Here is a 25,409-nt window from a genome sequence, read left to right on the forward strand (position 1 = left end):
GACCTGGTCATCTTTTATGAGCACATTAGTTTTCTGCCTAATATAAGCCATTGAGAGCACTCAGCTGCTTGGTAAGCAGCAGAAAGCTGTTAGATTCGGTTGTGTCTTTACAGCTCTGATGACCTTTGATTTGTACCTTTTTTAAAGATGGTTTTGGTCAACCAAACCATTAAGGGCTTACCCTATCAAGCCCTTAATGTTCTCTCAAAGTTGAGATAGGTCTAACTATTTTCTTTGTTCAGTTGGGGGATGTGTGTGTGTGTGTGTCTGTGTTTGGTGGTTGGGTGCGCTTTCTCTTTCTAAAACTCTCCCTTGCAGCCACATGACAGATGATGACTGCCTTCTGTGCTGCCTAATACATTGCTCTCCACTCAATGAATACTGTTACCTGACTCCCGTCCCAACCCTGGGGGAATCTGGATTCACAAAGGAATAGAACCTTCTTACAAAATCTGGAGTATGACTGCAATTTTACTTTAGAAGCACCCGCTTCCCAGAGGAATAGCTAGTGATTGATGCCACTGTCAGAAACCCAGATGCACACACTCATACATCAGCCAGGAAATTACATAAACAGGTCGCCCAGCAGGCCAGCACTGACTCACCCACTTGCTCCCCTATGGGAGGAGAGGTGATATGAAACCCAAGGCAACAGCAGGGAACAGACAAAAGAAAGGAGTTGGGCGGGACTGGGCTCTCCAAGGTCCACAGGGTTTCTTCCTTCCTCATCTTCTGCCGAGGGCAGCAGCCTCAGGCCAAGGTCTGTAGTTCCCCTGCTACGTGAGCAGGATTGTGGGGAGTTGTTGGATCTGTCCTGGGCACGTACCGTCAGCTTGTTCGCATGGTGCATGTACAAGGCTGCAGACAGCTTTACACACATGCCTTCGTGCTAACACAGGTACCGGTGATGTCCACCTCTTCCCTTGGGGTGGGAGTGACCTACCTAGGCTAAGCTCATGCTAGGGTGTTTGTCTCTTTGGAGAGCATGTCAGTGTTGATTCCAGCAGGAAGGGCTGGCAGAGACTGGTTGGTTGCTGAGAAGATGCCTGAAAAAATACTGATACCATTAGGGCAGAAGAGTGGAAAGTAGTCTGGCAGGCCTGCTGGTGATTTGTGAGTGTAAGGGGATTTATCGGTAGCGGCAGGCCAAAGCGTTGACATTCTTGACCACATAAAAGCCCATGGTGACTGGAGGGATGACCAATGTCCGGCCGGCCCGCAGGGGGCGGGGCTTCAGTTCTGGGAGGGTCCCATCGTCCACCATCACTAGGGGCTGGCCGTTCAGCTGCACTGACCTACAGTGAGAAGAAAGAGCATGGGATTGTTATTGCCTTGGAAGGAAGCCATGGCAGCAGAGCCTGGGCAGCCTCAGCTTGCCCCTGTCCGCTGACCGTGCCCGGCTAGTGACCACTCACTGGCACCAGCTCTGCCCAGCCTTTCAGCTGGTGCTTCACTCAAACACTTCATGCGAACATCCCAGCAATGCTCTGGGGAAGAAATGGTCCCGGTCCCATTCTCCCTGGTGTGGTAAAGTGACTTGCCCAAGGCTATACAGCTTGTAGTCCTGGGAGCCAGGATTTGAACACAGGCAGTGGCATCCCACTCCAGTACTCTTGCCTGGAAAATCCCATGGATGGAGGAGCCTGGTGGGCTGTAGTCCATGGGGTCGCTAAGAGTCAGACGTGACTGAGTCAGACTTCTCCTTCACACATTGGAGAAGGAAATGGCAACCCACTCCAGTTCTTGCCTGGAGAATCCCAGGGACGGGGGAGCCTGGTGGGCTGCCATCTATGGGGTCGCACAGAGTTGGACATGACTGAAGCGACTTAGCAGCAGCAGCAGTCCAGTTCCAGAGACACATCATTTATTCAGACAAATAAAATTCTCTGAGGCCGAAGCAGAAGTGTCTGATGCCTATTGTTTTAAAACCACAATAGCAGTCCAATTGGTGGTGCTGAAGAAGACTCTCGAGAGCCCCTTGGACTGCAAGGAGATCCAACCAGTCTATCCTAAAAGAAATCAGTCCTGAATATTCATTGGAAGGACTGGTGCTGAAGCTGAAACTCCAATACTTCGGCCACCTAATGGGAAGAGCTGACTCATTTGAAGCAACCCTGATGCTGGGAAAGATTGAAGGCGGGAGGAGAAGGGGATGAGAAAGTATGAGATGGCTGGATGGCATCACTGACTCAATGGACATGAGTTTGAATAAACTCCAGGAGTTGGTGATGGAAGGGAGGCCTGGCATGGTGCATGCAGTCCACGGGGTCACAAAGAGTCAGACACGACTGAGCAACTGGACTGAACTGGACTCTTCTACCTGAAGAGTGGAATAACACGCAGGCTGAAGACGGCTTCAGAAGCTCCTGGTAACTGCATCTTCATTAGTTTATTTGAGAGATGAGAGAACTGACATTGTGTCTCTTGCCTCTGGCAGTTCTAAAGGAGGACAGTGACTATGCAACCACCTACCTTCCTCTAATCTGAGCATGAGTTTCCATGTCTAATATTTAAAGGGGCACCAGGAAGTAAGTGATAAAGCAGGCACCTGTGACCCCAGTTCACCTATCTTGTTTGCTTTTATCCCTCCTGTGTATCAGCCATCTTCAGCCCTGAGAAGGACTTAGAGAGGAAAGGGAAATGGCTCATGACCCATCTGGGGTCTGCGGTACAGAATACAGACAAGCTCCCAGCTGTTTCTGATGTGACTTGGGAAGCCACGCAGCCAGACTGAAGCTCAGCTCTTTGGGTAAGTAGAAAAGGCCAGAACCAGGCCACCTGCTGTAAATAAGGCTGCAAGTGACTTTTGGAAAATCAACATGACAGTCTCGCCTGTCTTTGGGCCTTGCCCAGCCTCCAGTGGGGTAACACTGCAGTGGCATCATCTGAGCTGTGAAGAGAATAAAACTGTAAGAAACTGATAAGAGGCCTTCGTTCAGCATTCCTTCTGTGCTCTGAATGACAGATGGGTTCGGAGATTCATGATCAGACCCCCTGCTTAGCAGAGCCGTGAGCTCCTTGAGGTAAGTAAAATATAAATTGTTCCCAGGGAGGAGCTGGGCAGAGTGGCAGCTCCAGGCCCAGCCCAACATGGACCAGTTCTGGCCTGGTCCAGATCTGAAGGGCCAGGGGCAGCCCCTCTCTCTTGTTGGTATGAATGAGGAATGAATGAACAAACAGGGGTCTCCTGCATGGAGAGCCAGGCCTGCCTCTGGAAGATGCAGAGGTATAAGAGTCGAGATCTGAAGGGCAGTGTTGACCTCATCAGAAGGCTAGTACTTTTTATAACCCTCTCTGGTGAAGACAGCGTATTCTTTACTATCTGAGCCACCAGGGACATTGGTTGGTTAAAAAGCTGACTCAGCTGTGAGCAGAACTGGACTGATCTCTAACTCCAGGAGCCGGCCACTAACTTCCTAGATGGTGGTGGCAAAGCTCTCCATCACACTTCCGGCGGTTTTGCATCTGAGAAGACAGGCTATATGGGCTGTAGAACGAAATGAAATGAAATATAAATGTCAAAGTGCTTTGAAAGCAGAGTGAGCCATTGAGTGGGAGGCAGTGTTTTCTGTTGTTATTCTTTTCACTGTCATGCCGTTTTTGGTCCTTGTCCTGTGACACGGCGAGTTTCACGGCTCCTCTCCTAAAACTCTCTTCCTCGGCTCTCATGGTGGCAGTCTGTCTGTCTGCGTGTCTCCCTCTTCCTGTTTTGCCCCTTCAGTTTTGCACGTCATCTCCTTTTCAGGGGGACTGTTCCCTTACACCTGCCTCTCAGATGCTGGGGTTCCTGGTACTTGGTCCTTGGTCCTTGGACCTCTCTGCTTTCCATACCACGTACTCCCACTGGATGCTGTAACCCACACACAGCACTTGAATTACTATCTGCATGCTGATGCTACCCAAATCTGTATCTGAAGCCTGTGTCTTTCTTCTGATTTACATACCTCTGCTTAACTGTCCCAAAGGAACTTCAAAAGTCATTGTGTCCAAAATCAAGATCTCCTCAGGTCTCTGACTTTTTAATCTCTGGGCTGGTTCTACCATCTGTCGGATTACCTAAGCCATAAAGCTGGGAGTCATCTGGGTCTTCTCCTCCAGGTCCCACGTCTGGAGTTGCTGCATGCATGCTCTGTTGCTAAGTTGTGTTCGACTCTTTGCAACCTTGTGAACTATAACCCACCAGGTTCCTCTGTCCATGGAATTTCCTAGGCAAGAACACTGGAGTCGGTTGCCATCTCCTCCTCCAGGGGATCTTCCTGGCCCAGGGATCAAATCTGCGTCACCTGTGTCTCTGGCAGGAGGACTTTTTACCACTAAGCCACCTGGGAAGTTGCTAAAGCCAATCAATTCTACCCTTTAATATTTTTCAAATCTGCTTCTTTCTCTTCCTTCATTGCTATTATTTAGTTCAGGACGTCCCCATGACCTGTCTCCGGCCCCTGGCCTCGCCTTCATCCCCTATGCTGGCCACATTGCTGAGACAGCCATCTGTGGCTGTCCATGCTTCAAACTCTCCAACAACGCCATCCCTTCCCTTAATCCAGGTGATGAAGCCAAACTCTGGCCACCTCCCCAGTCTCAGATGCTGCCACTGCCCCTTACTCCAGGGCTAACTGTAGATCACAGGCCTCTGGGGGTGGGTTTGGGCTGAGCTGGCAGTTATTGTGAGGACATCATCAGTGTATGCATGAACAGACTGTTCCCGATGAAAAACAGTTAAGCTTTGTACATAAATGAGGCAGATCTTTCTCAAAGGAAAATGTCAGTAGATCCTGTTGGGAATAAAATACACGAGTTCATTTAAAAGAACAGTAAATATTTTTCAAATGCAAATACCTGTAGACACTGCTGGGATAAGAGATGAGTTCATTTAAAACTGCTGTAAAATTCCTAATAGGTATTTTGGGAAGAAGAGGGTATCATGTGCTTTTATCGAGCAAGAGATTTTTAAAGGGACAACTAGTATAATGTGGGAGGGCCCTCGACATCTGCTGACATCACAAAGGATTCCCAGAACTCGAGGGTGCCTTTTGCCCCTGCATGATCCGCGTCATCGTGTGCGGTACTTCCTCCCCCCGGAGCACAGTCAATCTTCCTCCTCCACGGGACAACTGTTCTGGGTCCCTGCCGAGCCTGCTCTTTTGTTGTCCCCTCTGGGGAACCTTCTCTGAGCCCTGGGTTAGCAGCCCCAACTATGGGCTCTCTTGTTTCCCGAACTTCCCTTTAACCACCTCACTGAATGGTAGGACTTACCCCCATGCCCCTCAATGGGCTACGAGCTTGGTGAGGAAAGGAATGGTGCCTTTCACCCTCAATTCTCAGTGCGTAGACGGGGGGAGCCTGGTGGGCTGCCATCTATGGGGTCGCACAGAGTCGGACACGACTGAAGCGACTTAGCAGCAGCAGCAACAAGGTTCTTGGCATAGAATTCGGGTGAAATATTTTCTGAACGAGTGATTGGACTTTTGAGGCCCTTTCACATTATTTCTGGTATTCCTGGGCTGAGTTTCTCTAATTCTAAAGAGGCTCCCTGGACATTCGCTGAGTGTCTCAGATTTCATTAACGTACCAATTACTCTTGCTCTCAGTGGCCCTGGCGATGTTAGATAAGACATGAATTATCAGTGATTCTCACAGTTACTTACTAGGTACCTTATCCCAATCAGACACAGACCATTGATCATTGCTAGGGTTTTTCATTCTTAAAAAAGATCTATACGACCATCTCTTAGCTAAGCCAACATGAGCTGATTTTGTGAGACTTTAAGTCCTCACACATCCTTATCTACAAAGTTCCTTCATTATAATGATGGACAGTGTGCTATACCACCTCCATTCTATTTTCCCTGCTTCTGTTTTTATTGTAATATTTATCCTATTACCCAGTTAAGTCATATCACACAATTATCTTTCACTTTTATGCACTGAACAATTTGCAAACATGTCATGTGAATGATAAAAATCACTGATTATGGAGCACTGTCTATGCCTAAGGCGAGATGCTGTGATTTACCCTATCGCATGAAGTCCTCACAACTGGCAGCCGAGGTAGGTGTTAGCACCCCTGCAGATGAAGACATCGACGTTTAGAGGGATCTAAGATTCACCCAAGTCATGCAGCCGTTCAGTGGTGGAGCTGAGATGTGCCTGCAGCCTTATACCTTATCCTATCTGGCCTCCCTTGTGACTGCTAAAGAGCCTGGTGAGGTACATAAGCAAGTATTATTATTATTTTAACTTCACTATTGAGATGAGGTCAGACAGGTTAGGTGGCCTGGGCAAGGTCACACAGCTAATAGGTGGCTAAGCTTAGTCTTGGATTCAGGCCTTCTGACACCTGTTTCTATTATTTGTGTTTTTCCCCAATTCCACATGGCACTCGCTAGGATCATGTTTCTTTCTTTGAAAACCTTTCTTATCACATTTTCATCACATTCTGGGACCTCTTTCCCGGCCTGTGACTTTTCAAACCAGATGCTAAATGATCCAGCCTACATGGAGCTATTTTTCTTAATTCCCTAGCTGCTGAGGGCTTTTAAATTATCCAAATATTAGGACAACTGTGGTGTTTTTTTTTTTTTTAATCACCATCTGTTTTTTCAAAGTCTGAGTTGCTTTGCAATTCCTAAACTTGTTTTCTTTACACTGCATGCTATTTGAAATGGGATTCCATGTCTCAATTTGGAGTCAAGCCCTCTGCTCCCTGGGTCTCTGTGGGATCCCCTTGGCTGGGTCACCATCCTCCCCCCACCACCTGTCTATAGTCTCTGGTCTCATTAAGGTTCTTGCTAGCTGTGGATACTGAAGTAAGCTTTCAGCTCTTCTGAAAGGGATGCAAGTCTAGTGAGCATGCTCTTTGCCAATCGTGACGATAATTTGTTGGTCTGGCCCTGGGTGGATTTTTGCGGGGGCAGAGGCAAGGGAAGCCTGTGTATTATTGGGAGCAGCCTGGGGAGCTAGTGACTGGTTTCTGCTGGCATATCTGGGGCCTTGAATGGGAGGTGAAAGGTCTCAGAGATAACTAGTTCCATCTCCACCACTTTGAGAAAGCGATCTGCCTTCTGTGAACTCGGGTTTCTCTGTCTGTAAGATAGACTAGGTGAACCCTAAGATTCTTTCTGGTTCCCATACTTTTCAGGTGGGTTGCCCACAGTCTAGTAGCTAGCTTGAAGCAGAAGTTTAAAGCCAAATTCAGTGATCCTGCACAGGTAGAAATCTGAGTATGACATTCACCAGTCTAAATGTTCAGTAACTTCCTGCTGGTCTTAGAACATTCTCCAAAGGCCTTAGGAGACCCCGTAAGCAAGGCCGTTTACCTACTTCCCCAGCCCTTAGCGGCTCCCCGGAGCTCCTGCCCGCTGAAGCTCCCCACCGCCCACCACCTCCTTTCATTCTGTGTTATGCGTCCTCCAGTCACAAACTCTCTACTCTCAGGGCTTTTGTACATGTCATTTTGCCTGGAACTTTCTCTGTACTCCCTCCCTGCTTCCAGCTTCCTTTTCTCTACTAACTCCCACCTGTCTTTCAGGTCAGGTGCCGGCAAAGTACTCCCAATCACCCAGCACTTCTCTGTCTCTGCGCTCATCACAGCATCCGGCTTGCTGACTGCCTGTCAGCCTCTCCCCTAGTTAGGAAGACCCTGTGTCGGTCCTGCTCACCCTGCGCTCTCCTGTCCACCAACTCACACAGCAGGTGCTCAGTAAAAGAAGGGCTGGATGTAGATGTGTGGGTAGATGAATCACAATCTGGAAGGAAGAGACTCTAGGGTGGGAGGACAGAGACCTGAGTTACAGTTCACACTCTGAGCACGCCACGTGAAGGTCTAGCAGTGTCACAGTTGGCTCTGATTTGGGGTTTCCAGATTGTTAAGTGAGAGACGGAGAGAAGGAGAGAAAGACGGAGTAGGGAGCAGAAGAGAGGGAGGAAGGAGGAGAGAAAGCAGAAGGTGTAAGAATCTGAGTGGTGGTGGGGACACGAGGGCACAACCCTTACAACCTCCTAGTTATGGCGCCAGCGAGCTCGCCTGCACGCCACTAGAGGGCACTCTTGCTCTTCACAACGGTGCCGAGAGCCCGCGCGGCGGCTCCCAGGCAGCAGAGCTCCTGCTTCTGCTCCTCCAGCCCGCTCTCCAGTCCCGGGGAGCCCCGGAGGCGGGCCCGGCGCTTGGCCTCTTGGAGTTACAAACCTCAGGATCAGTCCAGTCCCGGCAAAAACTTCGTTGCGGTCCATTAATCGCCCCCCACCCCCCAGCGCCGCCATGTGGCTAATATTAAGGAACCATGCGAAGTCCGCAGCGATACCTGCCGGGGGAGCGGCTTCCTCACCGGCGTGCAGGGAGGGGCCCGCGCTCGTGCGGGGCTGCCGGCGCCCCGCTCTCCAACCCCGGTCCTGGCACCCCGCCCTCCCGCGGGCAGCACCTGTGTGCGCTTTACAGGCCCCCCCGAGGTCCCGCTGCCCCTGGAGGCCCCCTCGCTGAGTTAGGAAGCTGGTGTGTGCAGCTGCCCTGCCCTTTTCCAGGTCAGGGGCAGGTGAGAGCCGGGAGGGAGCCCTGCCGGGTTTGAGGACAGAGGGGCCTTGCTCCGCCCCGTTCCCCTGCTTCTCCGGGAGAGGCTGTACATCTGGAGTAGCTTAGACAGGAGGGAGGGTCCTTTGAAATGGCCGTTAGAGACTATCCGCTGAGAAGGGCTGCTCACAATTGGCTGCAGCAGCAGCCTAGTGTCTCCTGGTCCCCACTTGCCCAGCTGGAGCAAAGGCGGTAGGATGCTCATAGCCCCCTGAGAGAGCTCCTACTTCTCAGGGGTCACAGGGAAGATGGTTTCCTCCCAAGGGTGACCTATGTGCTTTTTGCTCTGCCTGAAATCTGGTAGACTGTCAAAAAGCCTGATGTTCCTTCCAGGCCCCTTTGGATGTGGCCTCCTCCACCCCAACCTTATCTGAGAGCCCCAGCTGGAAGAGGGGCACGTTTTTAGCAGCTTCTTTTCAGCACGCGACATCTCAGATTTATTCTCTGTGCTGCGATCATTTCACCTGCTAAACTAATTGTTCTGTTTTTAAAATTTTCAGCTGCACGTGGTTCAGTGCCTTATTGCCCAGGATAGTAGTTTAAATGAATTCTTGTCGAGTTCCACTCAGTCAGTCTCTATTCTCATGTGGCTGCTTGGACACTCCAGTCCCTTCCTCCGACGTTGTTAAAGAGAGGAGACTAAGTGAAAAATAGGGGGAAGGCTTCCTGTTCCCCTTACCCCTCAAAAAGCCCTCATCATATATGAAGTTCCTGGCCACTTAAACAGTTTAAGATGGATAAGATCACTTTCCCTATGTCCTACTCTTTGAGAGCATATTGAAATGAGGAGTGTTGATCTAACTTCTTATATTGCTGAACAGGGAAAACACTCGGATTCCTTTATGCAAGCAGAGCTGAGGATTTTATAGGCAGGTTGTCAGGGATATAAGTTTTTCCTGTTGGCAGTTAGGTTTGGGAGTCATGATTTGAACTGTGTTCTATCCAAGTCTGTGTGATAATGATCTAAACCATCATGGGATCCTACCATCTGCTTCTAGTGGTTCAAAATAACTTAGCACACTTGGCAGAGAAGATGAGAGCCTAGCTAAGGAATCTGGATTTATACTGATAGTGTTCATTTCCATCAGATGAGAGGCAGTGATCTGGGGGCACTTTGGGAAGAAAGTTTGATTTTGCGACCATCTCAGAGCTCCATATCATGGGTATATCACACTCAAACCACAAGAGAAACCAGCTACAAAAACCATGGGGGCTTTCCAGGTGGCATAGGGGTAAAGAATCTGCCTTCCAAGCAGGAGAGTGAAAGTGAAGTTGCTTAGTCGTGTCCTGCGACCCCATGGACTGTAGCTCACCAGGCTCCTCCGTCCGTGGAATTTTCCAGGCAAGAGTACTGGAGTGGGTTGCCGTTTCTTTCTCCAGGGTATCTTCCTGACCCAGGGATTGAACCTGGGTCTCCTGCATTGCAGGCAGACGCTTTACCATCTGAGCCACCAACACTTGAAGGAGACGTGGGTTCAATCTCTGGGTTGGGAAGATCCCTTGGAGAAGGAAATGGCAACCCACTCCAGTATTCTTGCCTGGGAAATCCTATGGACAGAGGAGCCTGGCGGGCTCTAGCTCATGGAGTCACAGAGAGTCGGCCACAACTTAGCAACTAAACAACAACAGCAGCAACACTGTAAAGGCACGGCTTCCTGGATACCTCTTCAAATATGTTAAACCAACGGGATAAATACCGTGGTTTTATCAGATTTTGACAGTGTTCCCTCAGTGCACATGAGGAGCACTGGCAAATCCTCAAAAGGGAAGAAAAGGTGTCTCAGGTGGCATGTGTGCTGCTCCAGGGCCCGTGGGCGTCAGCATGCAAGGAGTGTGGCGATTCTGAGTCATTCTCGAGAAGGTCACTGGGGAAGATGCAGGCTGCCAAGTGCTTGCTGGTGCTTGGTAACTGGCCCACAGCTTGGTGCTCCAGCCCCTCGTCTGGAACGAACCAGATCCTGTTGTGGACTCCTGATGCTTGGCAGCCAAAGAAACGCTGACTCAAGGCCCTGGCCCTTCTCTAGGGATGAGGTAGCTTAGGACTTTTCAGTTCTGTCACCTAAACGAGAGCCTCTGGAAGACGAGGAGAAAGGAGAAGACAAGGACCTTTACTTCTCTACCAGAACTGCCCATGTATTCTGCTTCCCTGCCCCTCAGTGTAGAACCAACTGCTTGGAAACATGTTAGCTTTGCTCTGAAGTGCTCATTCACCAGGATTTCATCTGGGTCATCCGGAACAGAGTGGAAATCTCTGCCTGCAATGAGGGTGCTCACGTGAGTGGAGCTGGGATGGGGACACCACAGTATTGATGGTCAGCTATGCGGAGAGATTCCAGCTGCTGGAAATGATCTGGAAGAAAATGTGTTCTGGAGCTGAGAACAAATGAAATCTCTCAGAAAATAACAGTGAAGACATTGGATTCCTAAGCATCTTGGTTTAAGATGTCAAGTCACTGTAAAATATAAAAGCATTTTATAATCCTCTAATCTGCACAGTGATCTGTACACTACTAATCTGGGAGTTAAAACAAAACAAACAGTAAAACCTTTGGGAGCCGTACGCATCTTTCCACTTAGTCATAGAGAGAGCTCCCAGGGGCTCCTGGCATGTTCACACCTTTGGCAAAATGGCTTAATGCCTGAATGAAGAACAGAATCTGGGTGAAATCAAAGATGCAAATCAGCTGGAATCTTGTTCCAGCATTTTCAAAGGGACAATAGTTCTCAACTTTGGCCACATATTTGAATTAACTTGGGAGCTTTAAAAAATACCGGTGTCTGGGTCCCAGCCCAGAGACTTTGGTTTAATTGGTCTTGGGGACGGCTTGGGCACTGGGGTTTTTAAAACTCCCCAGGTAATTCAAAGTGCAGCCATGGTTGAGCAGCAGGAGCTGATGAAGAAACAGTGGGAATATGTTCGCAGCTGGGGCAAGGGTTGGCGGGGGGCAGGGAATCAAATAGCTTTCGAACCGTTACATTTGGAATTTATTTTGAATAAACAGATTTTTTTCTTACTCTTTTGGAGTACCATGTAAGAGGTCACATTTTAAAAACTAAAACAAAAGTGTGAACTATTCAAAGGCGAATTTCTTGTTGAATAGTCGGAAGTGGGCACTTTTGCTATTTCTGCAGAACTGCCTCATTGAATGCCTTCCCTGTAGTGAGTTCTCTGGTGGGATGAACATGCTCCTCAGCATGGACCAGGGAAGTGTGTGTGCGACTTTACAGCAGGAATTCAGGACCAAAGCCGATGGAGCATTTGCACAGATTAAAAAAACTCTGCATTTCTTCAGCACTGAAAAGAAAAACTGCTCTGCTTGAAGGACAAAGTCTCTAAAGTCATTTAGATTTCTCTCAGGTCTTGGGTTGTGTCACAGAGAGCTCTACACAGACCAAGAGTGGCTCAAGCTCTCTTCAGGCAGAAGGAAGTAAGGGGTTAAATGTATCAGTCAGTGCCCTCACTGTATTTTCCAGATATGTTTATAATTATTTACTTAGATAATGTGTACGTTGGCTACAGTTACTAACTCTTTAGGAGCCACCAAACACCCTCAAATAAGCACGAGGGTGAAAAGAATCCAAACTCCTCTAAGTTTTGATGAGTAAGCTTTCACTAAGTAAAATTTGGAAGGCTTATTTCTCTATATATTTACTTCTCTTTATTTTTTCTACAGACTGACCCTGAGGCTTACATATATCATATGTATTTATATTTATACTTGCACAGCATCTATCTCAGACTTTCTGAACTGGAACACTGCTTGGACTTTGCTGGTTAGAAGCACTACCTTTCTGTTCACTCATAACCATCTCATGAATCTCCCCAGTCCCAGGCACCTCTCTTCCCACTCTGTGCTCCCAGTCTCTGAGTCTCCTCTGTTCTCCCCAGGGCCTCTGAGCGGCCTTTCAGAAGGGCTACAGGTAACATGGCCCCATCTGTAACAGCAGGGCCTTTTCCTCCAGGAAACAGAGGTCTCAATCCTCTTTTTTTTTCTTCCTTGACATTTTAAAACTGGCACCTGAAGCCCTGCAGAGGTTAACAGATTTCCTCACACACTCTCAGCTTCAACAGCACTACTGTTGTTCCTTACCTCTTACAGAACATCAAAGCAAATTCCAAATGCATTAAAGAAATGAATATAACAAATGAAACAAAAAAGAAACTACAGAAAGTAAAGCTATGTATCTTTCTGATTTCAAGAATATAAATAGATAAACATATAAGTGGAACAGAAGGAACCACAAAGCAAAAGATAAATTTAACTATATAAAAAGGGAACCCTTCTGCATGTCAAGATAATACCTTAAAAATGAAATAGTTGGAAAAAATAACAAAACGCTGAAGAAAATATTTTAACACATGATATACATGATTAGAAAAAATGTGCAAATCATTAATAAAGTGGATAACAGCCCATAGAAAAATAAATAAAGTGGACGTAGAAAATTCACAAGAGCAATAAAATACTAATAAACACAAAAATTTTAACCTCACTAATACTTAAAGAATACAACTTAAAATAATAATACTATTCATTATGAAGTTGGAAAAGATTTTAGAATATTACTGTTCTGCATTGCTGAGGTAAATTGTAATAACAAATATTCATATTTCCTACTTTTCAGATCACTACAACTAAGCTTGTATGAGGTAAGAAAGTTGAACGGTTAATTATAAGAGATAAGGTTCTATATGGAGGAGGAAATGACAACCCACTCCAGTTTTCTTGCCTGGAGAATCCCATGGACAGAGGATCCTGGTGGGTTACAGTTCATTGGGTTGCAAAGAGTTGGACATTACTGGGCGACTAACACACTGAGGTTCTATAACTGAATGGATTCCAAGGTGAACAGGCAGTAGTTATTGGGAAACATGCATTGAGGAATGGTTAAAAAGCTGAGACTCAAACTGTAAGGGCAGAGATATTGGAAAATTGTTATAAGGATGACATAGATTTACTCTGCTTAATTTTTCTAAAGCAAGGGTAGAAATGGAAAGAAAATGAGCTTTGGCCACAAGTAAGGAGGATCTTTCCTATAATTAGACTTGTTTAGTTCTAAAGTGGGCCAACTCATTTTCAGCTCAATTCATGAGATGAAGAGTCTCATCAAGCACAAATAGACTGGCTTTTTGTCAGGGATGCTATAGAAGTACTCTGAGTATTTTCAGAATTCCCCTTTCTAAAGTCATCTTTTAATAACAGCAGAACTTCATAGAATGGTTTATTTCAAGAAGACACTAAACGATCCCAGACAAATGAAGATAATGGAGACCTGCAGGGAGTCCATTTGGTCGACCAGTGTTCAAAATTTCCAAGTACCAACTAATATCTGCAGTCTAGTACTTAAACACTTAGACATCTTGAGTCTGCTGAGATGTATGGAGTAATGGCCCTTCAGTCCCAGAAAACAGGTCTTTGTGTTTTGTTTCTGAGTGAGAATTCTAAAAGGTAAGGTTTTCCCCAAAGCTCCTTTTGCCATATCTGCCCACGTCCCAAAATAAATGTGATGCTTCCTGTTAACTGTGGTGGGTCCGGCGGGGGCCAGTTCAGCCCTTAGGACTTTTAATACTAGCCAAACTCTGAATTTGGAGATGAAGTATCTTAATGTGGTCTGTTCCAACAGGGACATGAGGATATTTTTACGTCTTAGCACCTGGGAGTTACTTCAGTATTCTCAGAACCACTCTGTTTGGCTAACATCAAATGACACCTCTCTAAAGGCATGCAGTTAGATGCCAATGTTTTCCTTTGATATAGGATTTAATGAGGGTGAAATCAAAGCAAAAGTTATATCCCAGAGAGATGGAAAAAAATAGCAGTATGTAGAAAAAGGAAAAAAGTATGTTTATTTCTTTGCAGAATAGGCAAAAAGATTCTTGGTTCATAATAGGAGGCTTGAAATTCTTTCAGTTAAAAATTATGGCAGCTGAAGGAGAGGCTCATGCAGTTATGAAATTTAATCATTTTATATGAAACTAGCCTCAAAGCAGAAATATTCTGCACCTCTCTCATGGCACCACCCACAGCCTGCTTCCTGTTAGTTTCTTGTTTCTAATAATAGAGCTGAACTTTAATCCCTTCCCCTCAAATGTCCCTATTAAACAGCTCTTGAAGGTCAGGTGATGACGTGGCTTGGCATTAAGACAATCAAGAAATATCACATTAAACTTTACATTCAGACTTTCCCTCTAATTTGTCTACTTGGGTTTCCTTAGTTCTTATTAGTTATGGGACCACGTTCATTAAGAATTTAGCCAGTTAGCCACTGCAAGTTAGAGGGCTGAAGAGAAACAGTTTTGTCTGGCACAAGTAGGATCTCAATCAAGCTGATGAGTGGATGAGGGTAGGTACTCTCATTTCACTGGGTAGCCTCCTCTGACAGCTTCTTTCCCTCTGAGGAGGGGCTCCATTAGGCTTAGGGGAGCTGGCAGTGTCTGTGAGCTCTGGGTCAGAATATAATATGCTGAGAGTGATTTTTAGAGACCTCAAATCAAACCAACGTACAGTCATTCCTGGTATTCAGTAATCTTTGTTTGAGAAGAGCATAGGAGAAACAGAGGGGAATTCTTCCATCTAGTTGAGAAAAAAATGGTTTTCACTAAAATTTTGTGACTGGGAAATGGAATCTTAAAAACAGCTCAGAGAAGAACTTTTGATGAAGATCTGAAGTTAGGATTTTTGAAGAAAAGTTAATGGAACTGGGATGAGTTAGCCTAAAGGAGAGAAAACTGATGGCTCACCAAACCCTTTTCTAAACAACTCATAATGTCTCATGAATACATAATATATTATATTCATAATTCTAAGATGGAATGACCTCAGTGTTAAGACAGAGATTGGCTATCCAATGTATATGTATATATATTTGTATATATATTTATTTACAAATATATATATTTGTAAATAGTGTATATTTGTCAATATCATTATAATTTTATTCTACTTGGCTTTGGGGTAGTACAGTGTTGAAGAAAGCACAGTTGACACAGGAGAACTGGACACTAGGTACTTTCTAACTCCATCAGTTGCTAGCTGTGTCCCTCTTCAATAAGTCACTTAGGGCCCTAAAATTCAGTTTCTTCAACTCTAAAATGCTTCTTGGTGCTGTTTATTATCTATAAAGTCCCAGTCATAGGCACAGCTGGCCCCAGTGTTCTTATAAAATTAAATGTTCAGACAGGATTGAAACTGTGGGCACTCCTTTCCTAGGGGTCTTTAGACATAGGGCATCTTCTGGTCCAGATGTCCTAGTCACAGACTGGGGGCAGGGGAGTGAGCCAGACCACCTCGAAGTGTTATCCCACCCCAGGTTTCTTAGCCTCAGTGTGTCAGAATAGAAGAGTCAGCGTGATGAAAGTTGTTTCCTTCTTTTCCAACTTTTGGATCATTCTCCCTCCAAATGGAACTGAATATGACACATAGGGAAAAATGCTGGGATCTGACCAAACACCTGCTCCTGGGTTGACTTTCCCCTACAAAGTGAGTCCTCCTGTTTTTTTAAAAATTAATTTACTTTTTAATTGAAGGATAATTGCTTTACAGAATTGTGTTGGTTTCTGCCAAATCAACATGCATCAGCCATAGGTATACGGACGTCCCCTCCCTCTTGAAACTCCCTCCCACCTCCGCCCCATCCTACTTCCTCTAGGTTGTTACAGAGTCCTGGTTTGAGTTCTCCTGTTTTTTGATACAACTTGCCTTCTTTGGCCCAACTTTATGTTGCCTTCCTGTTTGTTGAAGGACATTGGAGATATTTATGTCTTGGGAGAGATGATTCCCTAGTGGATGATGCTCACTGATTTGTGATCACGTGAGGCATTGGGCAGATTCCCTAGGGGATGGTAGAGCTGTGCAAAGGTGCTGTTAGATTTACCTAGTGGGGGAACAGTTACTGTCTGAGGTGTGAATGGCTATGGCTAGTCTTCCCTTCAGAAATATTAGAAAGCAGGGAAAACGACAGGGGAAGGACCTGCAGCTGGAGATTTTTTGGAAAAGAACTGGTCTGATATTACCACCACTTTCTCTTATAGCATCATTTCTTTGTGTGGCCTTTTGATGGCTTGAAGAAGCTTCTCTCCTGGTGACCACTGAGACTATAGGCTCCAAAAGAGAAGTGGGAGTTGAGGGGAGGGGAATGGAAGAGAATAATAGAATCTTAGAGTTTGATGGGAAGCAGTAATCTTTCACCTCAACCTCCCACTGAGTAAGGAATCTTAAAGCACCCCTGAGATGGCCATGTTGCTCATTCTTTGATTAATAGTCTACCTCCTAAGGAAGCCTGTCCTGTCCCCAGTTAAACCAGGCAAGCCTTTGAAAAATGAGCTCACTTTGTGGTGAGCTCTTTCTCTTTTAAATTGTAGTCCCTGGTTTTCTGTCATTTTAGAGGATCCTAGGCCAAATCTGTTTCCTTTCACTTAGCAGTCCTTTGGATATCCAGAGAAAGTCCTCACAGGTTACCTTATTTTTCTTGTCTAAATCAAATCTCTCCATTTTCTTCAGCTATCCCTGCAGAATATATACTCCAGACACAGAACACCCTTCTCTGATCCATACTGCAGTTTGCTAAGTTTCCCTGCTTCTATCCCATAGGGTACAGGGCACTCACTTTTTATCTGGTTCCTAGAATGAGAAGGCAACGGCACCCCACTCCAGTACTCTTGTCTGGAAAATCCCATGGGCAGAGGAGCCTGGTAGGCTGCAGTCCATGGGGTCACGACACGACTGAGCATCTTCACTTTCACTTTCATGCATTGGAGAAGGAAATGGCAACCCACTCCAGTGTTCTTGCCTGGAGAATCCCGGGGATGGGGGAGCCTGGTGGGCTGGCATCTATGGGGTCGCACAGAGTCGGCCACGACTGAAGCGACTTAGCAGCAGCAGCAGCAGCAGAGTGAGAATAATCTCTTACCTAAAGAGTTGAGATTTGAGTGTTGGGTCTCTTGACTAGTTTGCTCACCGAGATGAGAAACAGGAACCTTCGCTGAGGACCTGGATGCCTGGACTACGGCTTTTGAGTGGCCTCAAGGGTGTTACCTATAGAATACCTGATGACCCAGTTCCCCAAGTTCACATGCCACTACCCTTTCAAAGATCTGAACTATTTCCAGCCTTGATGGCAATTCCAAGAGAAGGAGAATTACCCCATGTTCTCTACTAACTGAAAAAGTTTGCCAGTATCTCCCTGCTCCTAAAGCCCCAGGCCAAAAGGCCCCACTGGTAGCCTGACTGGCACACTGATTTGCTTTATATCCTCTTCCTGGTTGCTACCGACAGGGGCAGCTACAGGTTCCCAGAGCTTTCCATCCCTGCTCTGGACTAACATGGCTTCAGGTGACAGCAGGAATTAGCAGGCCAAGAACACAGAATCTGGCCCCAGAGGCTTATAAAACAGAGAAGGAGACACCAAGGCTGAAATCACTTCCTAGCATTTCCTTTCATCCTTTCCTGCACATCCTGCTGCACTGAATCGGCACCTTTCCTGTGAGACCCGCATCCCAGACCACCGAGGGCTCCTGCTCCCACTAGCAGTGACTGAGCGGGACAGTGGGATGTGGGCACTGAGCGTGCACACAGCCGTCCCTGTCTGGCAGCCTCCAGTCAGAGATGGCGCAGCGTGTCCTCTCTAGAATGAGAGAGGCATTAAATGAGCAGCAGCTCACAGGAAGAGGAACCTGCTTGGAGGGGTGAAGGGCCCAAAGTTCCACAGTGAAGCAGTGGCAGGATCAGGGCTGGAATCCAGTTCTGTAGACTTTCAATTCCAAACTCTCTTTAATACAATATAGGTATAATCATATGTGAGTGTCTGTGGTTATATATGTATCTGTATGCATGGATGTGTGAAATTTTTATTTGTAGAAGGCTTCATTTCACCCATACGCTCTAACTTGATTCTCACAATAACCTCGTCTGACAGGTGAGCAAGCTGAGGTCACATAGGTAAATGGTAGCAGCTGGATTTATAGCCAGACTTTCTGGTTCCAACTCCCTCTTCTTACAATTGCATGACATTGCTATTTAATTTCAGTTGGTGTTACCAAATTCCTCTTCAGGACCCCTGTGGAATGAAATTCTCTTTTTCCTGTCCCTCTCTGACAATCTAATAAAGCCATTACATAGCTCCTCAACAATATGCTGACAAGGTGAGCTACAAGACAGCATAACTGGGAATGCAGCATATCCGTAGCCACTGAGAGGCACTTCAGTCACTTTACAGACAGAGGCAGGACAGAAGCCAGGATGTGGGCAGTTCAAACATCAGAGCTGTAATCCTGGAGGCAGATGTAGAGTTGGGCAAACAGGGTTAGAGGTTTGTGCCCTTGGGCGATGGAGAAACAAGCTCATAAAATGATGCCACCTGCCATCATTTCTGCATGGTTTTGCGTTGATGCAAGTCTTATCATTTCTTTTTATCATAATCTTAACAAATGTCTTATCCACATATTATCTTAAAAGTCTAAGAAGATGCCACTTTTGAAGAACATCCTTAGAGCAGTTATTCTTCTCTTCATCCCCAACTGGCTAGAGGTCTGAGGTGAGGAAAAGGAAGGCAATGTGTATTTACTGAGCATTTACTATGTGTCACGAAATTTATACAGAAGACTTCATTTGCTCCTCTCCATGGAAAAGTTTTACAGCTCAAGAAACTGAGGCTCACAGAGATCAAGGAACTTGCCTCAGGACATACAGCCAGCAAGCGGCAGAGCAGGGACTGACACCTTAGCCTGTTAGACTAAGGCCTTTGGTTAGTTTCTTCCACGCGGTACACGTGGTCTTCTGGACACAGGGCAGGCTCAGCTCCCAGTCATCTTGGGTTCTAAAGGACCCAGAACTATCATAATCACTGTTGTGGAGTCACCTCTCTGCCGGATGTGACTTTGCAGGTCACAACTGAATGGCAGTGCAAGAGTTAAGCACACAGGCCTCAGAAGATTAGACCTGGATGAGAATTTTAAAGCTGGAAGGGACTTTGCCATATATATAACTCTTGAATTTTTCAGATGAGAAAACTGAGGCCTAGGGATTAGGACTAAAGGATTTGCCCAGCTTATTTAGTGAATCAGAACAGCGTCTTCTGCCTAGAATGAAGACCAGAAACTCAGCACACCAATCTTGAACTACTGGGAAAAGGAGAGAGGGGATGAAATACTCGAGAGTTCTGCTGGGATAGGTAGGCTTGAGAGTAATGGACATGCAGCCAGGAAAAAGAGCCAATCTGTGAACCCAGACTGCAAATAACAAATGCAGGGTGGGCTAAAGAGATCAGTAAGTGACTTCCCAGGTTGTGTTTTGTTCCCATAGCATACAGTTGGAAACCAAATGCAAGCCACCAAGGTTGCAGTGAAATGGCGAACAATTACAGCGTGAATAGTTGTGGGCAGCTGTGGGAGTTCAAGCCACCTGCTCCAAGTTTACAGCTTTGTTAAACTTGGTAAACATTAAAAGTGGAACGGGAGCGCTCCCAGTCTGTACAGCACTCATGTCCTTCCTGGGAGGCCTCCCTCCAGGATGAGGTGGCCTTAGGCTGCTTTCTGTTGGTAGAGGTCAGCGCTGCCAGAGTCTCTAGATGAGACTGAGGGCAATAGAGATGTCACAGAATCATATAATTACAGAGTTTGAAGAGACTGCAGAGCTCCCAGAAAAGATAAGGAAACAGTTCCAGAGAGGAGAAGTGCCCAAAGTTATAAAGTTGGGGCAGAACTGACTTTTATTTTTTCTTACAGTGTTTTATTTCTTTCTCCAAGTTTTTATTCACATTTATTTTTTAAATTAAATTAAAAATTAATCCAAATTAATCCCAAATTAAATCTTTTCGTTAAATACAAATTTTTAATTTATTAGAAGTGACTCCTGATCTCTGAACTTCTGATTTTTGTCCGGTGCTCTGTCCTTTAGAGGTGCTCTGTCTCACAAGATTTGTAGATGTTGACAAATAGTTACAGTAGTATAGAATGCTACCCCTGGAAGGGACGTGGTTCTTAACTACCACTGTTTCTGGTTGTTACATGACTGGGGGCACTATTAACATGTAGTGGGATTCTAAATAGCTTGAAATGTGATCATCTGGCATAATGCATAGTCCAGATACCAAGAATGCCCTTGTTGAGATATATTTAGTCCATCATTTGAGTTTATTGTTGGGGACCCCAAGCCTAGAGGGGCTGGGAAGGGCTTGTCCAGGGTGCTAAAGGGAGTAAGCAGTCCCTGGGTGAATTAGCAGCAACCTTGGTGCCCTCAGCAAAGCAGCCATCCAACTCCCTCCACATCCAGCTCCTATGGCACTCCCTCCTAAGCTGTTTCTGGGCCGGGACTTACTTGGACTTCAGGCCCTCCTCTCCATAGGGCTGCAGCAGATACTGGTGCACGAGCTTGTCCCTGAGAGTCCCGGCCAGTTTGATTTTCTTTCTTGATCGGTGCAAGTTGATGATAAAAAGCGTAATGGACCCTCGAACATAGTTGTGGCTGATATCCAGAGAGAGAGAGGGAGAGATGGAAATAGTGGTCTGTTAGATGCTTCTAAATCATTTATGAGCTGCACAGAACAGGACTACCCCAGGAAAGGGCATTTACTTCTTGATTCTTGGCCATCCTGGACTTTGAAAGACAGAAAGGCCTTCTTACAGTGGTTTCCTGCAAGGAAGATACCCAGTTCCCACCATATGCCTTTTGTTTTTGCTTAAATATATTACAATGATTTTAGAAAATAAACTATCTTTTTCTGAATATGGAAGGCTGACTGGGAAAAAAAGGCAAAATATAGAGAAACACAGAGAAGAAAAAGAAAAGTCCCCCACAATCCAAGTGTTTTAAGATATGATAACATTTTGGTTGACAACCTTCCAGTATTTTTAGTTTAATAATTTGACAAATATTTACTGAGTTCTTTGACACATACATATATATTTCTCAGTTTTTACACAATTGGGATCACATTGTCAGCATTTTTTTTTAGTTCATGAACATCTTCAACATGCTGCCATGTTATTGTAGTATTTATTCTTCTACTTATAAAAGTGCTAAGTTCTTCATTTGTAGAAATTTATTTAACTAGCCTCCTCCTTTGGGGACATAGTTGTTTTTAATTTTTTTGCTATTATAAATTATGTGATGAAGGACTTTATTTACATAAACTTTTTGGACATCATGATTATTTCAGATAGATAAAATACCGGAAGTTGCAAACACTTGGTCAAAGGGGAGGCAGTGCATGATTCCTCATCAAATCTGCTGCTTCCTTCTCAGTGGGGCTCCTCCCTGTGGGAAGATCTTTTTGTCCCTGCTCTGTTGAGCCTAGAGTGATCACATGACTGGTGTTGGTCAATGCAATGTGGATGGACGCGTTAAAACCTCTGGGCAGAGGCTTTAGTCCGTATTTTGCCATGTCTCTTTTCCCTCTGCCAGAAGTCTGACAATGTTCTTGATTAAGGCTGCTCTCTTGATCTGGAATGAGGATGATATGGAGCAGAGCTACGTCTGAGCCGTGACAGAGGAGTAGTGTGAAAGAGAAATACGTTTTCTTAGTGAAAGCCATGGAGATTTGCAGTTCCTTCGTTATCACAGTATAACCTCGCCTATCCTGACTAATACATTTTTTATCTAGAAAGCTTGCATCAATTTGCTCTGATCACCTATGTGTGAGAGCACCCATTTCCACATATCCCTAAGAACATCAGATATTAATAATAACCTTTTAAAAGGTTACAGTTTAAGGTTTAAAATATCACCTCTCAAACCCAAGAGGTGATAATGGGATTTCAATGTTGTATTAATTTGTATTTTTAAAAAATTCACACTGAGGCACAGTATTTTTCTTATTTGCCTCTTTGCCATTTCATTTCTTTCTTTGTAAACTGATTGTTCATGCCCTTTGCCTGTTTTTCTATTGATTTTTAAAAACTATTTATTTATTAAAGATAGTGATCCTTTGTTTTCAGGTATATTGCAAAATTTCCCCCAGTTTTCTTTGACTAATTCAGTTTGTTTACACTGTACTCTGATGTATAAAAATTAAAAATGTTTAGGTAGTCAAAAATTTATTAACCTTTTTGATTTCTACTTTTGCAGTTTTATCTACTCCATGATTATAAAACTATTCACTGTTTCGGAATCCTTTTAAACCAGTACAGGACATTCAGAAGCCTGAGAGAACTACGTGCTTGTATGCAACAGCCACTAGCATTATCAGCAAGACTGCAATGATTTCCTTCTCTCTTGTAGGAAAAAGGACTTTGTTTCTAAGGGGTCCCTTAGGGCCCCCTCTGGATGGGTTAATGAGAGAAAGTAGAAAAAATGGCCTGGTCCTGCCTTCAAAGGAGGAGTTCCAAGAAACTCGAAGTCAACTGAGCCCAAAATATCAGTCTCTGCAGAAAGAGCGCACCTCAGCCTCTGAGTCACTCATCTATGCCTCTAAAGCTGCTAATTAAGAGTTGAGTGACTAACAGCAGGTTAACACAATAACTTAGATTTAAAAAAATACAGTTTCCAGGGCTCATTCCATTATTTAATCCATTTGTGATTGTGTCTGAGAATCGATATTTTTTAAAAATCTCAGTATATTTGGCAGATGAGTTTGGTTTGGGAACCACTTGCCTAGAGTAATCCATTAAGATTATGTGATTAATTCCCAATGTATATCCTTTGGGCTGTGTGTCTGATGATTTTTCTTGCATCTGTAGGAGGGTACATTATTGCATTCAAGGCTTTTTGTATGCCTGCACTGATATTCTGAAAAATTATTAAGTGATAAATTATTAAACGACCCTTCTATTTAGTCCTTTCTCCTCTGGTCCTTCTTCTCAATCCCCTGAAGCATGTGAACCAACTTTTGGAGCCAAATTAGCTCAATCAGAAGAGAATGCCAATTTATTTTGAGTGGACTTGTGTCATTAGAGACCTGAAGAAAGATGCTGCTAGCTGATGTCAGCATTTATCATTACTGAAAGTGAAAGTCACATTGTATCCAACTCTTTGCAACTACATAGTCCATGGAATTCTCCAGGCCAGAATACTGCAGTGGGTAGCCTCTCCCTTCTCCACCGGATCTTCCCAACCCAAGGATAGAACCCAGGTCTCCTACATTGCGGGCGCATTCTTTACCAGCTGAGCCACGAGGGAAGCCCAAGAATACTGAAGCGGGTAGCCTATCCCTTCACCAGTGTATCTTCTCGACCCAGGAATTGAACCAGGGTCTCCTGCATTGCAGGTGGATTCTCTACCAACTGAGCTATCAGGGAAGCTGTTACCACCATCATTAAAAAAAACACCAACTATTTCCATTGGTGGGCTTTAACTTGTGTGCAAAACTGAAGAAGACACCATTAACTACAGGTACTCTAGGCTTCAAAGTGTGAGCAAAAATAGGCATGCAAGGGTACCAATTTTCACAGACTGTGGTAAACTCTTCTGCTAACTATCACCAGACAACCTTCTCAAAGGCCAGCAGCCCAGGAGGAGAGAGCTGTGTGCTTGCGTTTATGAGTTTCTCCTCTGCAGAGTTAGGGCAGAATGAGCCGTTGGAGACCGCAGAGGAGAAGGGCAGGATGTGGGGAAGTGGTGGATGGGAGGGAGACCTGAAATCACAGCATTGCTTCAGGGAAGCTGTCTTTTCAAGCTGCTTGGCAGTGGTCTGATTTCCATTTCCATAGTTCCCTGGGGGAGACAGACCAGCACGGAAAGCCAGCTCAGACACCAACTTGCGGAGGCTCCCATAGGGCTCATGGAGCCTCCTCAGGGAGGGCCTGACACTGAAGACTCCCCTGTCAGTCCTTTTCGCTGCTTGGCTGGTGGGCAAGGACATTAAGCAGAGGCCTTTTGGCTGTGAAGACACATTCTTGGCTGGGGAATGCAGCACCAACCTGAAAGTACTATGTTGAGAATCCAGATTCCTGAAAAATGTCCATTCTCTGCTGACAGAAAAACAATTTTGGAGGAGTATCTGCTCGCTAAGAAAATGGGGTCTTATTGAAGGTGTGGCCTGGAGGCAACTGGTGACCTTCTGATGTCAAGTCCGGGTGGCTTTTGGTTCTCTTCGTGCCCGTTTCTTTCTGGTAGAACATCTATCTTGCTCCATTGTCTCATTCACAGTGAGATTTTTTCACTAGCAGAAAAGGCCTGTATCTGGAGTTCATCTTTCCGGCTGTTCTTTTGCGGCCTGACATCTCTGTGTTGCCATGGGAGGAGGAGGAAGTGAGTCAGGATGGGGGCTGGAATTGGAATATCATGGATATAAGAGGTGAGGGGTGTCATATTGGGAGGTGCCTCTTGACTTATAGATGAAAAACAGTCCCTATTCTAGAAATATTTTCAGTGAAGCTGGGAGACTAGGAAAGGGAAGGGAGGATGATGCTTTGAAATCCATGTCCATTTCCAGTGAAAGTCTACGTATTTGAAAACTGGGTTGGTCCATTTTCTCCAAATCTAATTCAAAGTTTTTGGGTTCGGTAAGTCAGGCCATGTTTTGCCAAACATCTTTTTCCCAATTTCAAAGCCCCTGTGTATTTTAAGGGAAATTTAATCCACATGTTTTTGATTCATTTACACTTAACTCATCAAAATATTGTTTTGTAAGAGCAATTTGATGTCCAAGAAGCCTCAGGAACCTTTTTATGAGTCTTTAAAAAACACTTCTTCTGAAAAACAGGAAGTCGTGCTTTGCCAACAATAAACAAACTTGAACCCCAAAAGACCCAATTTTTCTTCAGTATCCACCAGGCTCCAATTGGTTCTAAACTTGGCTAAGGATCTCAGCTCCTCCCCAGATACATACATTGTGTTAGCAGAATGGTTTATAAAAACACTGTTTCCTAGTCAAAACCTGTTTGTTCTCTGAGTAAGAAGCCTTAGGGTGA

At 45.2% G+C, this 25,409-nt stretch overlaps 1 protein-coding gene across 3 annotated transcripts in view; it reads right to left on the reverse strand.

Annotated features, from left to right (window-relative positions):
* Positions 1–1,129: 1,129 nt before the first annotated feature.
* Positions 1,130–25,409, reverse strand: part of HPSE2 (heparanase 2 (inactive)) — a 685,113-nt gene continuing 660,833 nt past the window's right edge. For all 3 annotated transcript variants that reach the window (XM_068961588.1, XM_068961587.1, XM_068961586.1), the window contains 2 exons: positions 20,878–21,024; positions 1,130–1,295 (listed from right to left, as the gene is read on the reverse strand). In XM_068961588.1, coding sequence (XP_068817689.1) covers positions 1,130–1,295; positions 20,878–21,024 — 313 coding nt within the window. The remainder of the gene's footprint in view (positions 1,296–20,877; positions 21,025–25,409) is intronic.

This window comes from Capricornis sumatraensis, chromosome 23, assembly GCF_032405125.1.
Source record: "Capricornis sumatraensis isolate serow.1 chromosome 23, serow.2, whole genome shotgun sequence".
In the NCBI taxonomy this organism is placed as follows: domain Eukaryota; kingdom Metazoa; phylum Chordata; class Mammalia; order Artiodactyla; family Bovidae; genus Capricornis; species Capricornis sumatraensis.